Here is a 20,183-nt window from a genome sequence, read left to right as displayed (position 1 = left end):
CTGAGCTGGCCTCACCCCCCCAGGCCCCGAAGGGACGGGCAGAGCCAAGCACGAGCGCGATGCCGATGCAGCAGGTTTATTCAGTGCTGGCGGGCAGCAGGTTTATTCAGTGCCGTAGCCAGCGGTGCCCGTGGGGCCTTCACCGGCGGGACGTGCGCTCCTCCTCCTCGTTTTGCAGCTCGTAGGCAGGCCGGTACCGGTCCCGGCCCTGGCTGTCGGTGTAGCGCAGCGCCGGGTTCTTGAGCGTGTTGGCCATGCTCCCCAGCGATGTGTAGCTGCAGGGGGAGAAGGCAGCTGCCAGGCTGCACCCCGGGGCACCGGCTGTGCCAAGCGGGGCGTGCAGCACCGGGCACTCACCCCTTGTCGTACAGGATGCAGTAGGGGACAAAGAGCTGGCGCAGGAACTCCCAGATGTCCCGGTAGGTCCAGTCCTGCAGGCAGAATCGGGGTTGACAGAGAGATCCCAGAGGAGACAACTGCCCCCCGACAAGCACACACAGGGGAGCCCCAGAGCGCTCCTGTCCCTCCCGGGGCACCCCCAAATGCAGGAAAAGCCCCAGTTTGGGCAGGAAGGAGCCCGGTCTGACAGCACCAGGCAGCCTGGCTGCAGCGAGGGGCACCCATCTGTGCAACAGGGTGGGAAATGCTCTCGGGGGAAGCCCTCCAGGATGGGTGTGGGTTAGAGCCACCTTCCAGCTCCATCACTTGAGCCCGCCCCAGAGCAAGAGGAGGCCATGTACCAGCAAGGGGTTCACCCGCATGTATGGGGGCCAGCCGGGGTCTGTCAGGCACATGGGGGTCAAGGTGCGTGAGTAGGGGTCCGTGCGCCGCGTCCCCATCAGCACGGCCTCGAGCTGCGGCTGCTGCTCCTTCAGGTGCACCAGAGCCTCCCGGATGGAGCCCTCCACGGTGCAGAGCTGCACCTTGTACCTGTGCAGGCAGGGCAGGAGCTGCTGCGGGGCTGCGGGGCTCCCTGCTCACCCCACAGCCTGCCCCTCACGCCCTGCACCTCTGCACCGTGGCCTGGATGAACTGCTCCATCTCGGGGAAGGGGGACACGATGCGGATGTAGAGCACCCGCAGCTTCTCCTGCCTCGCCGGGTACCGCCTGTGGAGAGATCCATCACAGAGGGGCTCCGTACCCCGGAATCCACGCGTTCCCCCAGAGCAGGGCAGGGGAGAGCCCCGGCTGGAGCCCATGGGACCCCCTCAGCCTGCCCCAGGCCGGGTACCTCTCCACAGCAGCATGGACGAGGTGCAGCAGGGCCGTGCAGTCCTTGCCCCCGTTGAAGCCCACGCAGAGCTGGGCCAGGCTGTACCGCTCCAAAGCCTCCTCGATGGTCCGCAGAGCTGCTGCCACCTTCTGCCCCAGGGCTGAGCCTGCCGGGACGGGGCAGTCGGTGCCCGCCCGGGGTTATGCTGCCTCGGCACTGCCCCAGGGCCTGCAGTACCTTGGCCTTTGGGCACATCTTGTCTCCAGACACGCCATGGAGCCAAGAGCTTGCATAACCCGGAGGTCTGTGCCACGGATGGGACAGGGATCCTGCCAGCACCATGGCGCAGCTCCCTCCAGCACAGGCTGTGCTCTCAGGGACTGGCCCCAGTGACCTGAATTGGGGTTCTGGGTCCCACTCCCACCAGTGGCTGCGGCAGTAGCAGGGCCGCAGCATCCCTCAAGCCCCCCAGCACAGGCAAACTCTGCTCCCAGGCTGGTCTTCCCCTGCACTGGTCCTGCGAGGCTGGGCACTGCTTTACAGTGAGGGTGGTAAAGGCCTGGCACAGGCTGCCCAGAGAGGTGGTGCATGCCCCATCCCTGGAGACAGCCAAGGCCAGGCTCTATGTGGTTCTGAGCAACCTGCACTAGCTGGAGATGTCCCTGCCCACTGCAGGGGTTGGAGCTTTGGGGGTCCCTTCAACCCAAACTGCTCTGCAGTTCTATGATTCCCTGTACCTGACTCAGCCAGGCCGTAAACCTCCGTGGCCGCCGGTGCGATGCAGTCCGTCACCGACGGCACAACAACGCCCGGCGGCAGCTTCTCCATCAAGAAGCGATGCGCTTCCTCCAGGTCCTGCTCCGACTCCGAGTCCAGCATCAGCTTCACCCGGTAGTAGTTACTGGCCCAGTCCGGGTAGGAGCCCAAACTGACGCGGCCCTGGAAGGCGGCATTGACCTGGTCCAAGGCGGGCGCGATGAGCACCTCGTCGGCCGCCACGTAGACGGTGCGGGAGTGGAACCGGGTCTGCTCGCTGCGGAAGAGGTGGGCGAAGCCGTCCAGGGCGCGCTCCATCAGCGCTGGGATGCCGGGGAAGATGTAGACGTTGCGCACGCTGACCAACGGGTACTTGAAGGCGCTGCCCGCGCCGTAGTTGAGGCGGGAGGATGCGGGGACGCGCGCCAGCTTCATCTCGGGGCACTGCGCGTCCGTCGCACCGAAGAACCGGTGCACCAGCGCCACCAGCTCGGGGTGGGGAGCGACCTGCTCGCCGAAGGCCCTGGCCACGGCCTCGAAGGTCACATCGTCGTGCGTGGGGCCGATGCCCCCCGAGGTGAGCACGAAGGTGAAGCGGGCGGCGAAGGCGGCCACCTCGCCCGCGATGGCCTCCACGTCGTCGGGCACCACCGAGATCCGCGCCACCCGCACGCCCAGGGCGCGCAGCCGCTGGCACATGAAGAACGAGTTCGTGTCCTGCGTGTGGCCCTGCGGGGGAACGGAGACACCGGTGACGGGGGGGGGCGGTCCCGGGGCACCCCCCCCGCAGTCCCGGCCGCACCTTGAGGATCTCGTCGCCGATGACGATGATGCCGGCGGTGCTGCCCCGCGCCGCAGAGGGGCCGGGGGCCGCCATGGGGCGGGAGGAGGCGGCGCGCAAAGCCCCGCCCGCCCGCAGCGCCCCCCGCAGCCCTCCCCACATGGGCCCGGCGCGCCGCTCCGCCGCTCTCAGGCCGCGGCACCGCCTCGCGCTCCCATTGGCCAGGCGGGGCGTCCGTCACAAGGCGCTGCGGGCTCGGATTGGTCAGGAGGCGGGACCCGGCGGGGACAGAACCATCGCGGTTGGGCGGGGGAACGGCGGCCGCTCCCCCGTTGTGGCCGTGGGCCCGCCCGGCGGGCGAAGGCACGTGCGGCGCCGCGGGGCACCGGGAGCTCCGCCCCCCCGTCCCTTCCCACCGGCACCGGAGCGCTCCATCATCCCCCCCCCCCACCGCCCCCGTTCCCAGCACAGCACACAGGAGCTCCCAAACAAACATCTCTTTATTGACAATAGAAACAGGCACCAACGCCGGGGCTGAGCCGCCACTGCTGCAGCGCCCGGGTAGCACCGGGAGGCGTGGGGCAAAACTCCCCGAGGGTGATGCTGAGGAGGAAGGTGCTGGCTCGGCTCGGGCCGCGGGCCTTTCACTTCTCCGGCTTCTTGGGCAGCGGCCGGCGGAAGAGCAGGATGTGCGGCTCTGCGGGATAACGGAGAAGGGGAGGGGTGGGTGTCAGGCCTGGCCCCGCCGCCGCAGGCCCCCCCCGCTCCGAGGCTCACCTGGCTCGTGGATCATGTAGTGCACCCAGCCCTGGCTCTGCTGCACGCCCAGGTTCCGCCACTCCGACTCCGAGAGCAGGTGGGTCTTGGGCACCAGCTTCGCGATGTCCTTGGGCAGCATCACGTGCCTGCAACGCCGCGGCCTCAGCCGGGACCGGGGACACCAGAACCGCCCCCGCAGGGGAACCGATACCGGACATCCCCGCCCCCCACATGCGCCATTACCTGCACACTCCCTCCTTACTAAGCAGCCATTACCGGGACATTTCCCACCCCCGGCTGAGCCGTTAGCGGGCCATTTACCCCCCGAGTGAGCCGCTACCGGGACAACCCCCCCCCCCCCACAAAGCCGTTAACGGTACAGGCCCCCCCCGCGGCCGGCCTCCCCCGCCTCACCGGTACTCGAACTCCTCATCGTCGTACTTGTCGGAGTAGTAGATCTGTTTGTGCGCCATGACCCGCTCCTGCGGCCGCCCCTCCCCGCCGCCCCCGCCGCGCCCTCGCCTCAGCGGCCGTTGGCGCTGCCCCCCCCTCGCGGCGCTTTCAAACGCCGCCGCCCCGCGCGCTCAATGGCCGGCGCCGCGCAGTGGGCGGGGCGGAGCGAGCTCCTATTGGCTGCCGCGCGCAGGGCGCCGCTCGCCCGCGGGGGCCAACCCGGCGCGCTATTGGAAGAGCCGGATCACGTGGAGGGGGGCGCGGTGAGGCCGTGCTGGAGGGTGCGGGCCGGAAGTGAGTTGCTGGCGCGGCGCGGCGCGGGGCGGTGCGGGGTCTGGGGGCAGCTGTGCGGGCGCCGCCGGGACCGGAGGAGGCCGGCGGGAGACCCATGGTGCCCCGGTGAGCGCTGAGGGCCGGCCCGGGCGGGGGGAGCCGCCGCCAGGGACCGCGGCGGGATTGGCGCGGCCTGCGCAGCCCCCGCGGGAGCGGCCGGGCCGTGGGGCCGGGTCCTCGCCGCTCGCTGCCCCGCGGGGCCTCCCCCGTGCCGGCCGCTCGGTTGTGTCCAGGTCTCGGTTCGCTCCGGTGCCCGCTCCCGGGGCGGCGGTTGCGGTGCGCACCCGGGGCCTGTAGCTGCGCTCCGGCTGGGATCGCCCTGTGCAAGGTGTGCAGGGGCAGCTTGGGCGTCGCTGCCGGGGCCCCAGAGCACGGCCTCAGCGGGGACAGGGCGCCGGCCCGTTTCCAAGGGAGCCGCGCCCTCAAGCCCTGTCTGTGCTCCGTAGGGACAAGCCGCGGGGCAGCCCCGGGTGATGCCGACCGGGGTGGACGCTCCCCGTTGCGGGTCTTTGCCCCCGTCCCCGCAGCGTGTCGTGTCCGTTACAGGCTGTTCCTGCTGCTCCGGTTGAGCTGCGGAGCTCCCTGGCTGCGGGTTGTGCCAACGCGTGTCCTGGGCCCTGCCAGCCTTGGCCCCCTGTGTCCGAACGGCCTCGTCACCACCAAAGGGGTCTGGCGCGGTGCTGCCAACCTGCGCTGCTGCACTTGCCAAGCAGGGCCCTCCTTATCGCAGTAATTGTGTTAGCTCCTGTGCGGGCTCCGGTGCAGGCCCCAGATAAGGCCATGATTGCTGCAAGGAAGTAAATCACGTTGCTGCCCTGGGCTGCTTGGCCTTGGCCGGGCACTGGGGGTGGGAAGAGCAGGGGTTCTGGAGCTGCTCCTGCTTTGCTTGCCTTGTTTTTCCCTTGCAGAGCTTCCTGCCCTTCCTGGCTCCCCCCTCGGAGCCTCTTCCTGTGACTTTCTTCTCCACTGCTCCCTTGAGATGAGGGGGCTGCATTGCAGGGGCCTCTGCATGTCCTTGTGGTGCCAGCCAAGGTGGTGGCAGGAAGGGGCAGCTCTGCCCCCCCCATCCCGGGCTGCCTTTGCTCTCCTTGTGTGCGTGTGGCCGCTCTGTGCTGATTTTGGGGGTTGGCTCCAACCCCCATTTCCATTTGCTGCTGTGGGCAAGGTCTGAGCAGAGTCAGGCCTCATGCGCCTTCCCAGCACATCCCAGCTCCGTCCCTGCTCAGATGGGAAGCAGGAGGCTTCCCTGGATCTCTTGTCCCTTGGTGGCAGTGCTGCAGCCCTGCGGTCAGTGAGGAGGAGGAAGAGCAGGGTTTGCCTCAGTGCAAGGGCCAGCAGGGCAGGGCTGGCTAACTCCCTGTTTGTCCCTGAACCGCAGGTCGGATGCCACACGAGAGGGGCTGTGCACTTCTGTTCCCTGCCCGGGGCCTGCCCTGCCCTCCGCGGCGATGGAGTACGTGGTAAGGACCGCGGTGGAGGAAGAGGTGGCTTCGGTGGTGGATCCTGCCTCCCCTCTCTCCTTGCTGGCAGGGCCTCAGCCTCCTCCTCACATCTCCGCTGGCATGTCCTGGCCCCTCTTCTCAGCAGCAGAGAGGTGTTGGCAAGGAACACGTAGGTGCCATATGATGCTCTTGTGATTGGAGTGGTGTTTTTGTGTTTCCTCCCTGCCCTGGAGGCTTGGGGATGGCACCATTGTTCGACCAAGAGGGTCTCTTGCCCCCGGCAAGGTGTGTACGTGCAGCAGCAGCCTGCGCACGGCTGCCTGCTCCTCGCTGCAGCTTCTTGCCAAACCACTGGTGTATTCCAGGTCTGTGACTCAGCTCCCACTTTGTGTTTCCTGGGAGGATGTAGGGCCAGCGCCCGGGAGCACAGCCTCGAGCGTCCCCTCTCTGCTCCTCGCCTCAGGGTGCATGTGAAGTCCCAGCCCCAGGCACCCAAAAGTAACCCTCATCCCTCTGCCTGTCCTGTGCGTGGCGAGGGGAAGGGCAGCTGCCTGCTGGATGGGGCTCACTGCTGCATCTTCAGGCAGGGCCTTTGTTTTGTGGCCTCTGTCTTCTGTGCTCTGAGCCTGCTGGAAAGGGCTCTTGGATGCCCAGGAACGGGCTATGGTGGCTGTTCCTTGTCTCTCCGAGGCCTGAGAGCAGCAATACATCTTGTGAGGGCCCAGTGCAAGCTGGTGGGGTGACAGGGACTGAGTGGCCTCGGGAAGTTCTGGTACACTCAGAAATGATTCCATCTTGGAGAAGCAGAGGCCTGTGTGTGGCTCCGGGGGTATCGGGATGGCTGCTTCGAGCCCATTGTCTGGCCAGGCACTGAGCTGGTGGGAAGTGCCTGAGGAATCCCCCCCATCCCCTTTGCAATTCCCTGGGGAAGCGCTTGTGCTCACGGAGCTGCTGCTGCCGTGCCAAGGGATCCTGGCCCCACATCCGCCGGTGCCCGGGCCCTCGGTGGCTCCCCCCCGGCAGCAGGGGGCTGCGGCTGCCCCTCGCGGGGCTGGCGGCTTCCTGGCTCCCTGGCCCCGGCTTCCTGCTTTTCTTTAGTGCCGTGGCCACGGGAAGGTCAAAGCACGGGGGCCCCCGGCGGGGACGAGCTCGTTGGAGGACGGCACTGCGGGCTCCCGACACCAGGGGCGGCTGAGGTGGGGCTGGCGTCGCGGCGCTGCAGCACCGGGAGGGTGATGAACCCACCGGCGTGAGCCGCGGCCCCTCGCACCGGGCTGGAGCCTGTTTCCAGCTCGGTCCTGGCTTCGTTTCCCTCTCCCCACGGCGCGGTGCCAGAGCTCGGGAAGTGGGGCCGGCAGCCGGGTCCAAGCGGGGAGAGCCCTTCCCTTGGGCTGGATTGACCCGGGGTTGGCGCTGTGGCTGGTGCTCAGCAAGGCCCCTGCCAGTGGTGGGTCAGAGGGGTTGAAATCCCTGCTTCAGCCATGTGAGGTGGAAGCAGGGAGAAGGAGAAGGAAGGAGAGAGCTTTTGCCCCCTGGGGAAGGCTCATACGCATTGATGGTGCCGCCGGTGCGTTGGGAAGGGGGGAGCGGGTGCCCCCGACCCCCGCACCCGCTGCTGGGGGCTCCCCGCGCTGCAAGGGGCCGCCGTTTGCTCCCCGCTCGCTCCCTCCCGCTGGCTCCGCCTGTGACCTTGATTTTTCCGCTCCAGATAGGCGCAGGGTCCCCTCCCCTCACCGCCAGCCCCTCCTGCGCTGCAGCCCCTGCCCGTGAGTCAGCACGGCCCTTCCGAGCAGCGGCGGCGGCCGCTCAGCCCCGCGCCCGCCGGCCTGCGGGCAGCAGCAGCCGCCTCTCCCGCCCGCGCTGAGCCCACCTGTATCCTGCTCCTTGCGCATCCTCCTGCTGCCCGAGGATCGCTGTCCCTGCATCCCCGCCGGCTGCGAGCGCCGCTGGCACCTCAGCATCGCGGCTGCTCCCCCGGCAGAGCCAACGGCGCCCGCCCGCTGCCGGCACGTGGGTTGCGTGGCTTTGGCCACCACAGAAGGACCTTGTTCGCTCCTGGCCGGTGCTCGCAGCGGGGCTGGGCCGGGCTTGGATGCGCTCTGAGGCTGCCTTGTCTCAGGGCGTTAAATATTCATGCTTCTGATTTCCTCTTAGCGGGGCAGCAGCGCGGGACCGGGCCGAGGGGCTGCAGCCAGCCCCGCCTCAAGACAATGGGATTTGCGGCGGGGCAACGCGGGGCCGTGGGGCTTGAGGAGCTCCGGGCTGGGGGCCGAGCGTGCTGAGCCCCCCCGGGCCGCCGCCACAGCCCCGTTTCCTCCGCGCCGCAGCGGGGGTTGCGCTCCGTCCATCCGGATCCGCACATCCTTTGCTGACGCCGCTCGGGATCGATCGGCTGCGCCGGCACGGAGCCGAGCAGCCCCGGGGTCGGCTCTCGCTGCCGGCCATGCGGGGCTGGCGCAGCCCCGGCACGGAGCTCGACCGAGGCTTGTGCCTGGGGGCAGCTTCTGCGTCGGGACCCTCCATGGGGCGCCCGTGAGCCCCGAGCGGCTGCTCCGGGTGGGCCGGGCCGGGCCGGCGCCCCGCGCTCAGCATGGATCTCCTGCAGAAGAGCAAATACAGCCACCTGCGGAACGAGTCCGTCTCCTCGCTGGAGGAGACCGTGGCGGTCCCGGGCTCCCCGGTGGAGCCCTTCCCGGGCACACGGTCGCTGTCTGGCTCCTTGTCCTCCTCCTCCCTGTGCCCCGCGGCGTCTCTCGGGGAGCTGTCTCCCGAGTCTGAGGACAGCCCCACCACGCTCTGCTCCTTCTTCCCCAAAATGGCCAACCTGAAGCTCTCCAACCCCGCCAACCTGCTCAGCCTGCGCGGCTCCTCCGGCAGCGGCAGCCCCGGGGAGCCCCCGGCACCAGCACCGGCACCGGGGGTCAACGCCAGCGCCGGCTCAGCGGGACCTGTTGCTGTCTGTTCCCAGGATATGAACAAGCTGAGCTGCGGGAAGAAGACGCGGGTGGAAGGCGGCCAGCTCGGAGGGGACGAATGGACCCGGCATGGCAGCTTCGTCAATAAACCCACCCGTGGCTGGCTGCACCCCGATGACAAAGTCATGGGCCCCGGGGTCTCCTACCACGTCCGTGTGAGTGCTGGGGACTGGGGGGGGTGATGGTGGGGATCTGGGCACCTCCTGGCATGTTCCTTGGGGGTGGGCAGTGGGGTTCCTGGGGTGCTCAGGCTGACCCTGCTCTCTCCCCCAGTATATGGGCTGTGTGGAAGTCCTGCAGTCCATGAGGGCTTTGGATTTCAACACCAGGACGCAGGTCACCAGGTGAGCTCTGCCTCTTTGGGGGGGGGGGGTATGAGCCCCATGCAAACACCTGTGTGGGGCTTTTTGGGGGGCTGGGCTGCCTGCAGCAGCCACGTCAGATTCACACCAATGTACTTCCCCGGCTTGGAGAGCCCTGTTTGTCACCCTGTCCCTTGTGTGCTGTGCTGGTCCCGTGGTTGGGGGGGGGATTGACATCTTGCTCGCTCCCTGCAGGGAGGCCATTGGGCTGGTGTGCGAGGCCGTGCCCGGTGCCAAGGGAGCTGTGAGGAGGAGGAAGGTGAGGCTGGGCTGGGGGGGGGGGGGGTTCAGCAGCATCAGTGCTGAGGATGAGGTGCCCATCTCTGCCTGGGGGGCATGGGTACCCCCTCCCCATACTGCTCTTTGTCCCCAGCCCTGCGGCCGCTCCCTCAACTCCATCCTGGGCAAGAGCAACCTGAAGTTTGCTGGCATGCCCATCACCCTGACCATCTCCACCAGCAGCCTCAACCTCATGGCGTCCGACTGCAAGCAGGTGAGAGCAGGGGGGAATTGTGCCAGGGTCTTCAGGTGTGCAGGAGTCCTGCTGAGGGACAGGGGATGTCCCCAGCCTCTTAGGAGATGTCTTGGTGGGCTGTGAGCTGCTGGGTGCCCATCTCCCCCCCCAGACCCTGGAGGCAAAGAGGTTGGGGCGATGCCCCAGAGGCTGAGGGACCAAAGTCCCCCGGCCTGGGGCCAGTTGGTTTTGATCCCGCTCCCTGTGGCCCTGCTGGTGCCCCAAACCTTCTCCTGGTGGCCTGTGGCTCAGAACAGCACAGTGTGGAGGAGCGTGTACTGGGAGGAGTGTGTACTGGGAGGAGCAGGAGGTGCCACAGAGGCGCTCCTGGCTGTGTCCAACACCCTCTCTGCCTTGCAGATCATTGCCAACCACCACATGCAGTCCATCTCCTTCGCTTCTGGGGGAGACCCGGTGAGTACAGGGGGTCCCCATCGCGTGTGCCCTGCCCCAGGCTGCGGCTCGGTGCCTCCCTGCACCCGCCTCACCCCTGGTGTCTCACCCACAGGACACGGCCGAGTACGTCGCCTACGTTGCCAAAGACCCCGTCAATCAGCGAGGTGAGGCTGCTCTGGGGGCGTTGAGGCTCAGCTCAGGGTGGCACCGGGCCCCTGCGCAGGGCAGGCTCAAGGAGGGGAGGACTTAGAACCATAGAATGGGTTGGGTTGAAAGGACCTTAAAGCTGAACCATCTCAGGTTCATCTCAGGACACCTTCCACTAGAGCAGGGTGCTCCAGCCTGGCCTTGAGCACTGCCAGGGATGGGGCAGCCACAGCTTCTCCGTTCAACCTGTTCCAGTTCCCCACCACCCTCACAGGGAAGAGCTTCTGCCTAAGAGCTCAGCTCAGTCTCCCCTCGGGCAGGTTCAAGCCATTCCCCTTGCCCTGTCCCTGCAGGCCCTTGTCCCAAGCCCCTCTCCAGGTTTCCTGCAGCCTCTCCAGGCACTGGAGCTGCTCTAAGAAGCAAGCCTCGGACGTCAGATCTCATTTGTCATGTCTGTTGCAGCCTGCCATATCCTGGAGTGCCCCGAGGGCTTGGCGCAGGATGTGATCAGCACCATTGGGCAGGCCTTTGAGCTGCGCTTCAAGCAGTACCTGAAGAACCCCCCGAAGCTGGTGACACCCCACGACAGGTAAGGGCAGTGGAGGGGGAGGCTGCCTGGCTTTGGAGGGGGGTGTCAGCTGCTCACCTGGGCCATGACTCCCCCCCCCCCCAGGATGGCTGGGTTTGATGGATCTGCCTGGGATGAGGAAGAGGAGGAGCCAGCCCCCGATCACCAGTACTACAACGATTTCCCTGGCAAGGAGCCTCCCATTGGGGGGGTCGTGGATATGCGGCTGCGAGACGGGGCTGCTCAGACCCCCAATCACTTGGGGGCCACACTGGTAAGGCTCTGGGCATGGCCCTGTGGGGAGTTGCATGGTCCAAGGGCGATGCAGGGACCCTGTGGTGTGTGTCTCCCCAGCACCTCTATCCCAGGGGGTGCCTGGACGGGGTGGGCAGTGCAGGGGGGCCTCACCTCCACCTCTCACTGCAGCCCGTCGGCCAGGCCAGCGGGGAGTACGACCCCCAGAAGCAGCATGCTCCTGCCCAAGGTAACGGGATGGCTGCGGCTGGTCCCCATCTGCCTGCCTGCACACAGTGGGTGCTGGGTTTGGGGCTGGAGCCCTGCTCACCACAGTGTTCTTGGCAGGAGGGAGAGAGAAATACCCGGCTCCGGTGGGTGCATCCGGCCGCACGGACCTGTTTGATGACCCATCTTATGTCAACGTGCAGAACATGGACAAGGCCCGGCAAGCATCGGCTGCCAGCACCCCTGCGACAGCCAACGGTAGCACTCAGAGAGACCTCTTTGACATGAGTGAGTAGTGCGGGGCTTGGGGGGGGGCAGTGGGTTTGGCCGTGGTCCCACCCCAGCTCCTCTCTCCCTGCAGAGCCTTTTGAAGATGCCCTGCGTGTGCCCCCGTCCGTGCCCGTGGGGCTACCCCCTGCCCAAGTGGTGGCCTCCATGGAGGAGCAGCTGAGACGAGAGCCCTGGTACCATGGGAAGATGAACCGCAAGGAGGCCGAGAAGCTGCTGAAGGTGAACGGAGACTTCCTGGTGCGGGAGAGCACCACCACGCCGGGGCAGTACGTGCTGACCGGCCTGCAGGGTGGGCAGCCCAAGCATCTGCTGCTCGTCGACCCCGAGGGAGTGGTGAGTCCATGCAGCGCCCCAGGGATGGAGCTTGGCACCGTTTTGGGGGGTTTCAAGAGCCTCGAGGGCTCCCGGGGGATGCCTCTGGGTTGGTTTGGGGGCTGGAGGGGGCCTGGGGCTGTTTGGGGGCTCCTTGGGCCTCCTGTTGGCAGCAGCAGCCTCCTGAGTGTCCCTCCCCTGGCCCCCAAGGTGCGGACAAAAGACCATCGCTTCGAGAGCGTCAGCCACCTCATCAGCTACCACATGGACAATCACCTGCCCATCATCTCAGCCGGCAGCGAGATGTGCCTGCAGCAGCCTGTGGAGAGGAGACTCTGAGTGCCCCGGGGCGCATCCCCCCGGCCCTGCTCCCTACCCACGGCACCCTTGGACTCTGAGCCGGGTGCTCTGCCGGGACTGAGCATGGACACGGCCGGGGCCTGTCCCCGCTGGTGGGGTGCGAGCTGCCGGTGTGGCCAAAGGGGGGTCTCTTGTTGCCAAAGCCCTGCTGTGCCCCCTAGCTCCAGCCTTCACACAGCAGCTCAGTTCCTGCCACAGCCTGGCCCCGCTGCTGGGCCACGGCCGCTCACACCCAATGGCATGGGCATGGGAATGGCGGAGCTGAGCCCCCGGGGTGCAGAGGGGGGCACAGCCCCCCCCCAGCCCCGTTCTGACTGTACCCGGTCACTTTACGTGTTAACTCTGTGCCTTGACCCGCAGGTCCCACACTCTTATGCAATGGTGGGGGGCTGGGGATGGAGCCCCCCCCCCCTCCCCGTGCTCCCAGCCCCACCGTGCTCCTTCCTGGGATGTGCCCCGGCAGCCGGGGGGTGGCGGGAGGGCCCCCCCCATGCATGGTGTTCCTCCCCAAGCCAAAGCGCAGCCCTGCCCCGGGCCCTGCTCTACCAAAGGAACCGGCGCTCGGTATTAAAGTTGGTATTTCTCTAGGCTGTGCCTGGTGTCACGGCGGCACCGGCCGCGGCGTCGCGCAGCCAGCGGCACATGGCTCCCCCCGCGCCTTCCCCGTGGTCCGCTCCGCTCCCCCCCACCGGCGCTGACGTTGTTCGTCACGCCCAGCGCTGGTGTTGGTGCGCTTCCCCCCCCCTGCGGGCCTATGTACATGGTTCATCCCATTGCGGGCCCCCTCTCAGCATCGCGCTGCGCTTGGGCCGCGCTGTGATTGGCTGCGCACCGCCCTCCTGAGCGGTGATTGGTTCTGCCGGACCGCTCCGCCCTTCCTCGCGGTGATTGATTGGCTCTGCCGCGCCCCTCGTGCTGTGATTGGCTCCGCGCGGGCCCCGGTTGCGGGTGGCGGCGGCGGGGCCATGGCGCGGTGGCGGCGGTGAGGGCCATGGCGGCCCCGCACGCGGAGAAGCTGGAGGGAGGCGTCCCGGCCCCGCCGCCCCCCCCGGGGCCCCCGCACCCCGCGGGCAGCGCCGCCGCCGGCGGGCCCGGCCGCAAGCAGGGGAAGGCAGGTGAGCGCGGGCGGACCGGGACCGGGACCGGGCGTGAGGACGGGGGGGGGGCCGGCACCGGCTGACGCGGCCCCGCTTGTCCCCGCAGGGCTGCAGATGAAGAGCCCCGAGAAGAAGCGGCGCAAATCCAACACGCAGGTAGGGCACGGGCCGGCAGCGGGGCCGCGGCTGGGAGCGGGGCCGCGCTGAGCGCCGCCGCCTCCCGCCGCAGGGCCCCGCCTATTCGCACCTCTCGGAGTTCGCGCCGCCGCCCACCCCCATGGTTGACCACCTGGTGGCCTCCAACCCCTTCGAGGACGACTTCGCGGCGCCCAAAGCGGGCGCAGCCGCCGCCGCCTCCTTCCTCGGCAGCCCCGTCCCCTTCGGCGGCTTCCGCGTCCAGGGCGGGATGGCCCCGCAGGTGCCCCCCGGGTACGGCGGCGGCGGCCCCCAGCCCCTGCGGCGCCAGCCCCCGCCCTTCGCCCCCGGGCAGATGGGCCCGGCCTTCAGCATGGCCCCGCAGGGCCCCGGCTATGGGCAGCCGGGCGCCGTGGGCTTCCCGGGGCAGCCCTTCGGGCAGCCGCTGGGGCCGAGCTTCAGCCCGCCCGGGGCGCCGCTGCTGCAGGGGCCGGTCGGCAGCTTCGGGCCCATGATCTCCCCGACGCTGGGGCAGCCCCCGCGGGGGGACCTGGGCCCCGGCCCGGCGCTGAACCCGCCCCCCGGGGGCCCGGCCGTGGGGCAGCGCTTCGGGCAGCCCGGCGGCCTCTTCGGACAATCGCCCCTGCAGCGGCCCGGGCAGGGCGGGCCCCCGCTGCCCCCCACCGCCAGCCCCTTCCCCGGGGCTGACCCCAGCTTCGCACCCGGCGGCGAGGAGGGGGGCAAGAGCCTGAACCCCCCTCCCGGCGCCTTCGCCCCGGAGCAGCACTCGGGCTCTCCCGCCGCCGTCAACGGGGCCCAGCCCGGTTTCACCCCCGGCAGCGCCGGGCGCGGCGCCGGCACCCCCGAGACCAACAGCCTCCCTCCGCCCCCGCCGGGGAAGGCAGCGGGGGGCTCGGGCCATCAGCCGCCGCCGGGGCTGGTGTACCCGTGCGGGGCCTGCCGCAACGAGGTCAACGACGACCAGGACGCCATCCTGTGCGAGGCCTCGTGCCAGAAGTGGTTCCACCGGGAGTGCACCGGGATGACGGAGAACGCCTACGGGCTGCTCACCACCGAGGCCTCGGCTGTCTGGGCCTGCGACTTCTGCCTCAAGACCAAGGAGATCCAGTCCGTGTACGTGCGGGAGGGCCTGGGACAGCTGGTGGCTGCCAACGACGGCTGAGCCGCCCCCCTGACCCTCCCCGCCACCGGCCACAGACTGACCCCGGTTCCGGCACCATCTCTGACTGGAGAGACAGGGCCAGGCACCGGCTCGGTACCGGCTGTGTCATCACCAGCCCTTTGCTGGGGAAGGGGGGGCTCCGATGGCCCCGTTATGTGCTCAGGGCAGTCCCGGTGCTCTCTTCCTCTCCCCGCTGCTCGGGATGGCCCCGGTGCCCCCCCCCCCCCCCGTTATCCCGTTTAATGGAAACTTTTGTACCGTCGCCATAAACCTCTCAATCGCGCGTGTCTGTGTCTCGCTTCGTGCCCGCCGCGGGGGGGGGCGGGGGGCGGGAAATGGGGGCGGTGTCCGGTACCGGCGGGGGGGGCCTCACGCGCCCCGCCCCGCCGCCATCCCATTGGCCGCTGGCGTCACGTGCAAGCCCCTTCCCGAGGGCGGTGACCGGCACCGGAGAAAGTTACCGGCGGGATCGCGGCACCAGGTACCGCCCCCCCCCCCTCCCCATCAGCATCACCCCTGGGCACGGAGCCGGGAGCGGGGCCGCGGCTCCAACGGGAACCGGCTTGGGGGGGGGGGGTTTGTGAAGTGGGGGTGGTGTCCACGGGGGGGTTCGGAGCCCCACGGGCCGGTTCCGGGTCCCTGAGTGGTGGCGGGGGCTGCCCCTGTACCCGGTACACCCGTTCCCACCCGGTACCGCCGCCTCCCCGCGGGGCTCGGTGCCCCCGCGCCGGGCCCTGTGTCCCCCCCCCAGGCCGGGTCCGGTGTCCCCCATCCACCTGCCCGGCGGCATCACGCGGCTATAAATACCCGTGTGATAGAAACCACGGGTATAAATGGAGCAGCTGCTGCCGGTGGAGGGGGCCCGGGGTGGGGGGGTGGCTGCCTGCGAGCACCGGCGCTGTCCAGTCCGGTCCGATCCGGGTCGGGTCGCGTCCCTCTGCCCGTCTCCCTGCAGGTGGCTCCGGGCCGGGCCCATGGCGGAGAAACCAGAGCCCCGGGACTCGGAGAGCAGCAGCCGGGAGCCGGTGCGCAGCGAGGTGAGGGCCGGGCTGCGGGCACGGGGGGAGAGGGGCCGGGACCGAAGGTGCCGTCACCCCCCTTTTCGCAGGGGCTGCCCGTGGAGACGCTGGGTCCGGAGCTGGAGCTGGAGCTGGAGGAGGAGGAGGAGGAGGATGAAGGCAGCCGGGACCCCGTCACAGGCAGGCAGCAGCGTGGGGCCGGCGCTCGCCGCCGCTCTCTCAATCCTCCGTCAGTGGCCGTCGAGGCCGCAGCCGTTTCCCCCGTCCCCGCGGGGCTTGGACCGAGCGGGGACCTGGAGCCTGGGTTCCTGCCGGGGGAACGTGGGACCCCGCAGCACCCGGAGAGGCACCAGGAGCCCGGGGCCGAGCCCCCTCGGGCTGGCTCCGCAGAGCCCGGTGGTGACGAGCAGGAAGAGCCCGGTGCTGAGCCCGATGCCGGGGCTGAGCCCCCCGCTGCCGGTCAGGCCCTGCAGGGGCCGGGCAGGGGGAGCCATGCTGGGGGGCAGCCCCTCCCTGCAGGTGCCCGTCCCTCCCCAGAGCCACCAGTGGAGGAAGGGACCTGCACCAGCAGCGATGATGACGTGGAGGGGCTGCGGCAACGGCGGGGCCACGAGCCCCGTCCTGGGTCACCCCCTCCAGTGCCAGCCCTGTACCGGGGGACTCCAGGCACTGGGGATGAGGACGGGCTCAGCATGAGCAAGTACCTGCTGGGGGCTGTGGCGCTGGTGGCCGTGGGGCTGCTGATTGCGTGCGGTGAGTGGGGTCCTGGGGCAGGATGGGGGCCCTGGGGCAGGGTTGGGGCCCTGCATCCCCCTCATCATCCCTTCTTGTCCCCAGGTGGCATCTACGACCCAGCAGATGGTGGGTGCTGGGCAGGATGTGGGCACACGGCAGCATGCATGTGGCTGTGGTTCGATGCCTCCTTCCTGTCTGGTTCCACTCCCCAGACCCCACGGAGCACGTGGTGAACCGGGATGTGGCAGCCGGGGAGCAGGAGCCGCTGCTGCCCATTGACAGCAATGTAAGGAGGAGCCCGCAGCGGAGCTGAGCCCCCCCCGAGCTGACCAGGGGCAGGCGGCACCCCTGGCTCCGTCCTTCCTCTCCCCCAGGCCTCGCAGAAGAAGCTGCCACCGTCGGGTGCCAGGGACCCGCAGAGCGCGCAGTCCCTGAGCCTGCTCCTGGACAAGCTGGCCAAGGAGAACCAGGAGATCCGACTCATGCAGGCAGAGCTGCAGGTGGGCCTTGGGGAGCCGGTGCCGCGCCCCGGTGCTGCTGCTCCCATCCCACCTCGCTCACGGCCCCGCTGCCCCCCAGGCCCACAAGGACGAGCTGCAGGTGCTGCTGCACAAGAGCGAGGGCAAAGCGGCGGCGGCCGGGGCGCAGCGGCAGAGCCTGGAGGCAGAGAACGCGCGGCTCCGGGCGGCGCTGGAGCGGGAAGCGGCCGCGCTGCGGCAGGCCCGGGCTGAGCTGCAGCACCTGCGGGGGGCTGCGGCACCGGAGCAGCCCCCGGGCCCCAGTGGGGATGCAGCTCGGCGCGAGGGCCCGCGGTTGGCGTCGGTGCGGAGGGAGCTGGCGGCGGCCCTGGAGCGGGCACGAGGCGCTGGGGGGCTCGAGGCGCTGGCGGCGGAGCTGAGCGCCCTGGAGCAGCGCCTGGGCCGGGAGCTGGAGGCGGGGGGGCCCTGGAAGAAGCCGTTCAAGGCAGAGAAGAAGGAGAGCAAGCGGCACAAGCGGCACGGTGCCAGCGAGCGCGAGAGGAGGGGGCACAGCAAACCCTATGGGCACGGCAAGGACGGGCAGTTCCCCCGGGAGCACAAGCAGGGCAAAGCCTGGGGGAAGCCATCACAGGGGCCCCCCTTCAGCCGGTACCGGGCACCCCAGGGCTGCGTTGGGGTGGCTGAATGCGCCCGCAAGGAGGGCCTGGAGGTGCTGGGGGCTGCGTTGGAGCCGGTGCAGAAGAGCCAGTTCCTGCGGTTGCTGGAGGGGTTCATGGGGCGGCTGGGCTGGGGGCGGCACTTTGGGGGGGTGGCGGCGCAGCTGGATGGGGCCTTCGGACCCGATGGGGCCTTTGCCCACGACCGCCTGCGCTTCACCGAGTTCGTGGAGGAGGTGGAGGAGATGCTGGAGGCGGTGGCGCGGCGCGAGCGGGGCGACGAGGATGCGGCCGATGGCTTCGAGGAGTTTGTGCTTAGCCACTACCGCAGGTGAGGGGCAGCGGGACCGGGGGGGGAGCGCGGGGCTCAGCCCTTGCTCCCCTTCACAGCCCCCCCTTTCTCTTGCAGCACCGGTGGGAAGGAGCGAGGGTGGAGACCCCCTGGCACCGCAGGGTAGAGCCGGGGTGGCTGCCCCATAGCAGCCTTGGCCCAGCAGCCCCGTGAAGGGGTCTCCACGGGCTGTTTTGGGGGGGCTGCCATTGCACCCCATAGAGGCCGGGTCCCCAACAAGACACAGTGAGATTGATGCTGCTGCCACGCAATAAAGTCACCGCTGGGCAGAGCCGTGCCTGCTGCGGGGGAAACGGCGTGCGGGGGGAAATGGGGAGCGGGGAGGGAAGGGGGCGCTGGGGAAAGGGGGTAGCGGTGCGGGGGGGGCCAGGGCAGGTTTTGGGGTGCTCCCTGTGCCCGCCCGCCCTGCAGGGGGCGCCGTGATGCGGGCGCGCCGCCGGAGGGGCGGAGTCAGCGGCGCCCCGCCCCGCCCTCCTCGGGCCGTACCATCGGACTCTCCTCCGGGGGGGGGGGGGTGCGTGGCCGGGGCGCGGATGGCGGCTCCGCGCGTGGTGCTGCTGCTGAGCGGGAAGAGGAAATCGGGGAAGGATTTTGTGGCCGAAGAGCTACGGGGCCGGTACCGGGGGATGGGGGGGAGGTACCGGGAGGTGGGGCTGGGACCTGGGGGCGGGGCCGCTGGTACCGGGGGCGGGTCGGTGCCGGGTGATGGGGCTGGTACCGGGGGCGGGTCGGTACCGGGTGATGGGGCTGGTACCAGGGGCGGGTAGGTACCGGGGCTAGTACCGGGGGTGGGTCGGTACCGGGGCAGGTACCGGGGGGTGGGTCAGTACCGGTGTGTCGGGGCAGGTACCGTGCCCAGTGCCGGTGCCTCTTGACTCCTCTCCCACAGACTGGGCCCCGATGTCTGCACCGTGCTGCGCCTCTCCGGACCCCTCAAGGAGCAGTATGCCAAGGTACGGTGCCAGGATGCACTTGGCTGAGCCGTGCTGAGCTGTGCAGTCCTGCTCTGAGCCAGACCATGCCGTGCCGCACCATGGCATGTGCCGTGCCCCCTGACCCCGTATCCCTGCAGGAGCATGGCCTGGACTTCCAGCGGCTCCTGGACGCCAGCGCCTACAAGGAGGCGTTCCGGCAGGACATGATCCGCTGGGGCGAGGAGAAGCGCCGCGCCGACCCCGGCTTCTTCTGCAGGGCAGCAGTGGAGGGAGCGGCGCAGCCGGTGTGGGTGAGCCGGGAGGGACACGGGGGCACGTGGGATGTGGAGGCTCTGGGACGGGCGCTGACAGAGCCCCTCAAAGGTGGTGAGCGACACGCGGCGCCTCTCGGACGTGGAGTGGTTCCGGGATGTCTATGGTGACGTGGTGCAGACCGTGCGGGTGGTGGCCACCGAGGAGACAAGGAAGAGGAGGAACTGGGTCTTCGTTGCTGGTGAGTGTGGTGCTGAACCCAGGGCTGCCCCATAGATGGATCTGCCCCTGGCCCCTGGCTGTGGGAGCTGGAGGGTTCAGGTGAAGCCCCCCAGCTCCATGGGCTGAGGCTGTGGCAGGGGATGGACAGGGCCTGGCCGGGGTTGGGGCCTCACCTGGGCTCTGCTCTTCCCCAGGGGTGGATGACGCCGAGTCCGAGTGTGGCCTGGACCAAGGACTGAGCTTCGACTGGGTGATCACCAACGATGGGGATGAGCTGTCCCTGGACCAGCAGCTGGAGACGCTCCTGCAGGCGCTCCGCAGCCGCCTGTAGCTGTGGCCTCTCTCCCGGTGCTGGGGGGAGCCCCAGATCCCCCCTCGTGCCTGCGCTGGAAGTAAAGCTCTGACACCAAGAGCTGATGCCACCCGGCTCCGTCTCACTTCCCTTGGGAAGGGTGTTCACGTGGGGCTGGGGACACAGGTGATGCCCCTCGGGGTGCCCCCCCCCAGCTTTGTGGAGTAAGGGCAGAGGTGCAGTTTAATTAATGGGGGGGTCACCAGCTGGGCGCTTTGTGGTGTATTTTAATAGGCTTCCAGCAGCCAATTCCCTGCGGATTATCCGTTTCCCAAGCAGACGGCTCCCGCCCTAATACCTGCTCCTCTCTTGCAGCAGCTGGGCAGGGCCGGGGGGGTCCTGAGGGGTTGCAGGGTGAGAGGGATTTGGGTCCTATCACCCCTAAATCCATCGCTGGGGCGTGAACCCTGGGTTCTGGCATCGCCCCCGATTCCCCTCGGGGACATCCTGGGGGACACAGGGGGTGACCTGGTTGGAGATCATGGAGGGAGGGGCGGGGGTGCCCTCCCGGTGCCTTCGGAGGGGGCTCGGTGCGCGCGGGGCATCCCCCGGGGAGGGAGGATGGGCGGAACCGGCGGACTACAAGTCCCGAACGACCCCGCAAGAGACGCAGGGACCGGGGGCGCGGGGTGCGGGGGGGA

At 69.2% G+C, this 20,183-nt stretch overlaps 7 protein-coding genes across 13 annotated transcripts in view; 4 read left to right on the top strand and 3 right to left on the bottom strand.

The window, feature by feature from the left end:
* The window catches only part of KRTCAP2 (keratinocyte associated protein 2), a 78,090-nt gene extending 64,193 nt beyond the window's left edge, over positions 1–13,897 (top strand). The window contains exon 6 of the mRNA XM_061375221.1: positions 13,883–13,897. The gene's annotated coding sequence lies outside the window, so the exon portion shown is untranslated. The remainder of the gene's footprint in view (positions 1–13,882) is intronic.
* Positions 1–20,183, bottom strand: part of ATP8B2 (ATPase phospholipid transporting 8B2) — a 103,012-nt gene that overhangs the window by 14,488 nt on the left and 68,341 nt on the right. The window lies entirely within an intron of this gene.
* FLAD1 (flavin adenine dinucleotide synthetase 1) lies at positions 76–2,928 on the bottom strand. 2 transcript variants are annotated; one of them, XM_061375290.1, is made up of 7 exons: positions 2,773–2,928; positions 1,952–2,699; positions 1,233–1,380; positions 1,010–1,108; positions 741–930; positions 358–431; positions 76–275 (listed from the first exon to the last, which is right to left on the bottom strand). In XM_061375290.1, the coding sequence occupies exons 1-7, from the start codon at positions 2,911–2,913 to the stop codon at positions 140–142; spliced, it is 1,536 nt and encodes a 511-aa protein (XP_061231274.1). In that variant the 5' UTR covers positions 2,914–2,928; the 3' UTR covers positions 76–139. The 2 variants fall into 2 exon arrangements, with proteins under 2 accessions (XP_061231274.1, XP_061231275.1); XM_061375291.1 differs by lacking the exons at positions 741–930; positions 1,010–1,108; positions 1,233–1,380 and having other exon boundaries at positions 2,773–2,923.
* Positions 3,234–4,087, bottom strand: CKS1B (CDC28 protein kinase regulatory subunit 1B). Its single transcript, XM_061375292.1, has 3 exons — positions 3,925–4,087; positions 3,529–3,656; positions 3,234–3,448 (listed from the first exon to the last, which is right to left on the bottom strand). The coding sequence occupies exons 1-3, from the start codon at positions 3,981–3,983 to the stop codon at positions 3,396–3,398; spliced, it is 240 nt and encodes a 79-aa protein (XP_061231276.1). The 5' UTR covers positions 3,984–4,087; the 3' UTR covers positions 3,234–3,395.
* SHC1 (SHC adaptor protein 1) lies at positions 4,163–12,712 on the top strand. 5 transcript variants are annotated; one of them, XM_061375286.1, is made up of 14 exons: positions 4,321–4,362; positions 5,675–5,756; positions 8,707–8,868; positions 8,987–9,057; positions 9,271–9,334; positions 9,449–9,568; positions 9,950–10,003; positions 10,098–10,149; positions 10,595–10,721; positions 10,806–10,974; positions 11,127–11,184; positions 11,283–11,450; positions 11,524–11,786; positions 11,976–12,712. In XM_061375286.1, the coding sequence occupies exons 1-14, from the start codon at positions 4,352–4,354 to the stop codon at positions 12,102–12,104; spliced, it is 1,530 nt and encodes a 509-aa protein (XP_061231270.1). In that variant the 5' UTR covers positions 4,321–4,351; the 3' UTR covers positions 12,105–12,712. The 5 variants fall into 5 exon arrangements, with proteins under 5 accessions (XP_061231272.1, XP_061231271.1, XP_061231270.1 ...); XM_061375288.1 differs by lacking the exons at positions 4,321–4,362; positions 5,675–5,756 and adding an exon at positions 4,163–4,257; XM_061375287.1 differs by lacking the exon at positions 5,675–5,756 and having other exon boundaries at positions 4,287–4,362.
* On the top strand, positions 13,062–14,760 carry PYGO2 (pygopus family PHD finger 2). The gene is made up of 3 exons (XM_061375200.1): positions 13,062–13,240; positions 13,329–13,378; positions 13,452–14,760. Exons 1-3 carry the CDS (start codon positions 13,117–13,119, stop codon positions 14,538–14,540), a joined length of 1,263 nt encoding a protein of 420 aa, XP_061231184.1. The 5' UTR covers positions 13,062–13,116; the 3' UTR covers positions 14,541–14,760.
* LOC133223967 (phosphomevalonate kinase-like) lies at positions 16,109–19,602 on the top strand. 2 transcript variants are annotated; one of them, XM_061375140.1, is made up of 9 exons: positions 16,109–16,312; positions 16,397–16,420; positions 16,507–16,580; positions 16,669–16,794; positions 16,874–17,760; positions 18,671–18,734; positions 18,854–19,006; positions 19,080–19,209; positions 19,385–19,602. In XM_061375140.1, exons 1-9 carry the CDS (start codon positions 16,252–16,254, stop codon positions 19,519–19,521), a joined length of 1,656 nt encoding a protein of 551 aa, XP_061231124.1. In that variant the 5' UTR covers positions 16,109–16,251; the 3' UTR covers positions 19,522–19,602. The 2 variants fall into 2 exon arrangements, with proteins under 2 accessions (XP_061231124.1, XP_061231125.1); XM_061375141.1 differs by lacking the exons at positions 16,109–16,312; positions 16,397–16,420; positions 16,507–16,580; positions 16,669–16,794; positions 16,874–17,760 and adding an exon at positions 18,289–18,397.

Source organism: Neopsephotus bourkii, unplaced genomic scaffold (genome assembly GCF_033783945.1).
Source record: "Neopsephotus bourkii isolate Nb327-2 ecotype Australia unplaced genomic scaffold, CSIRO-AGI_Nbou_v1 NB_1660, whole genome shotgun sequence".
Lineage (NCBI taxonomy): Eukaryota > Metazoa > Chordata > Aves > Psittaciformes > Psittacidae > Neopsephotus > Neopsephotus bourkii.
Note: the sequence above shows the minus strand (reverse complement) of the source record. Positions and strands in the feature narration are given on the sequence as shown.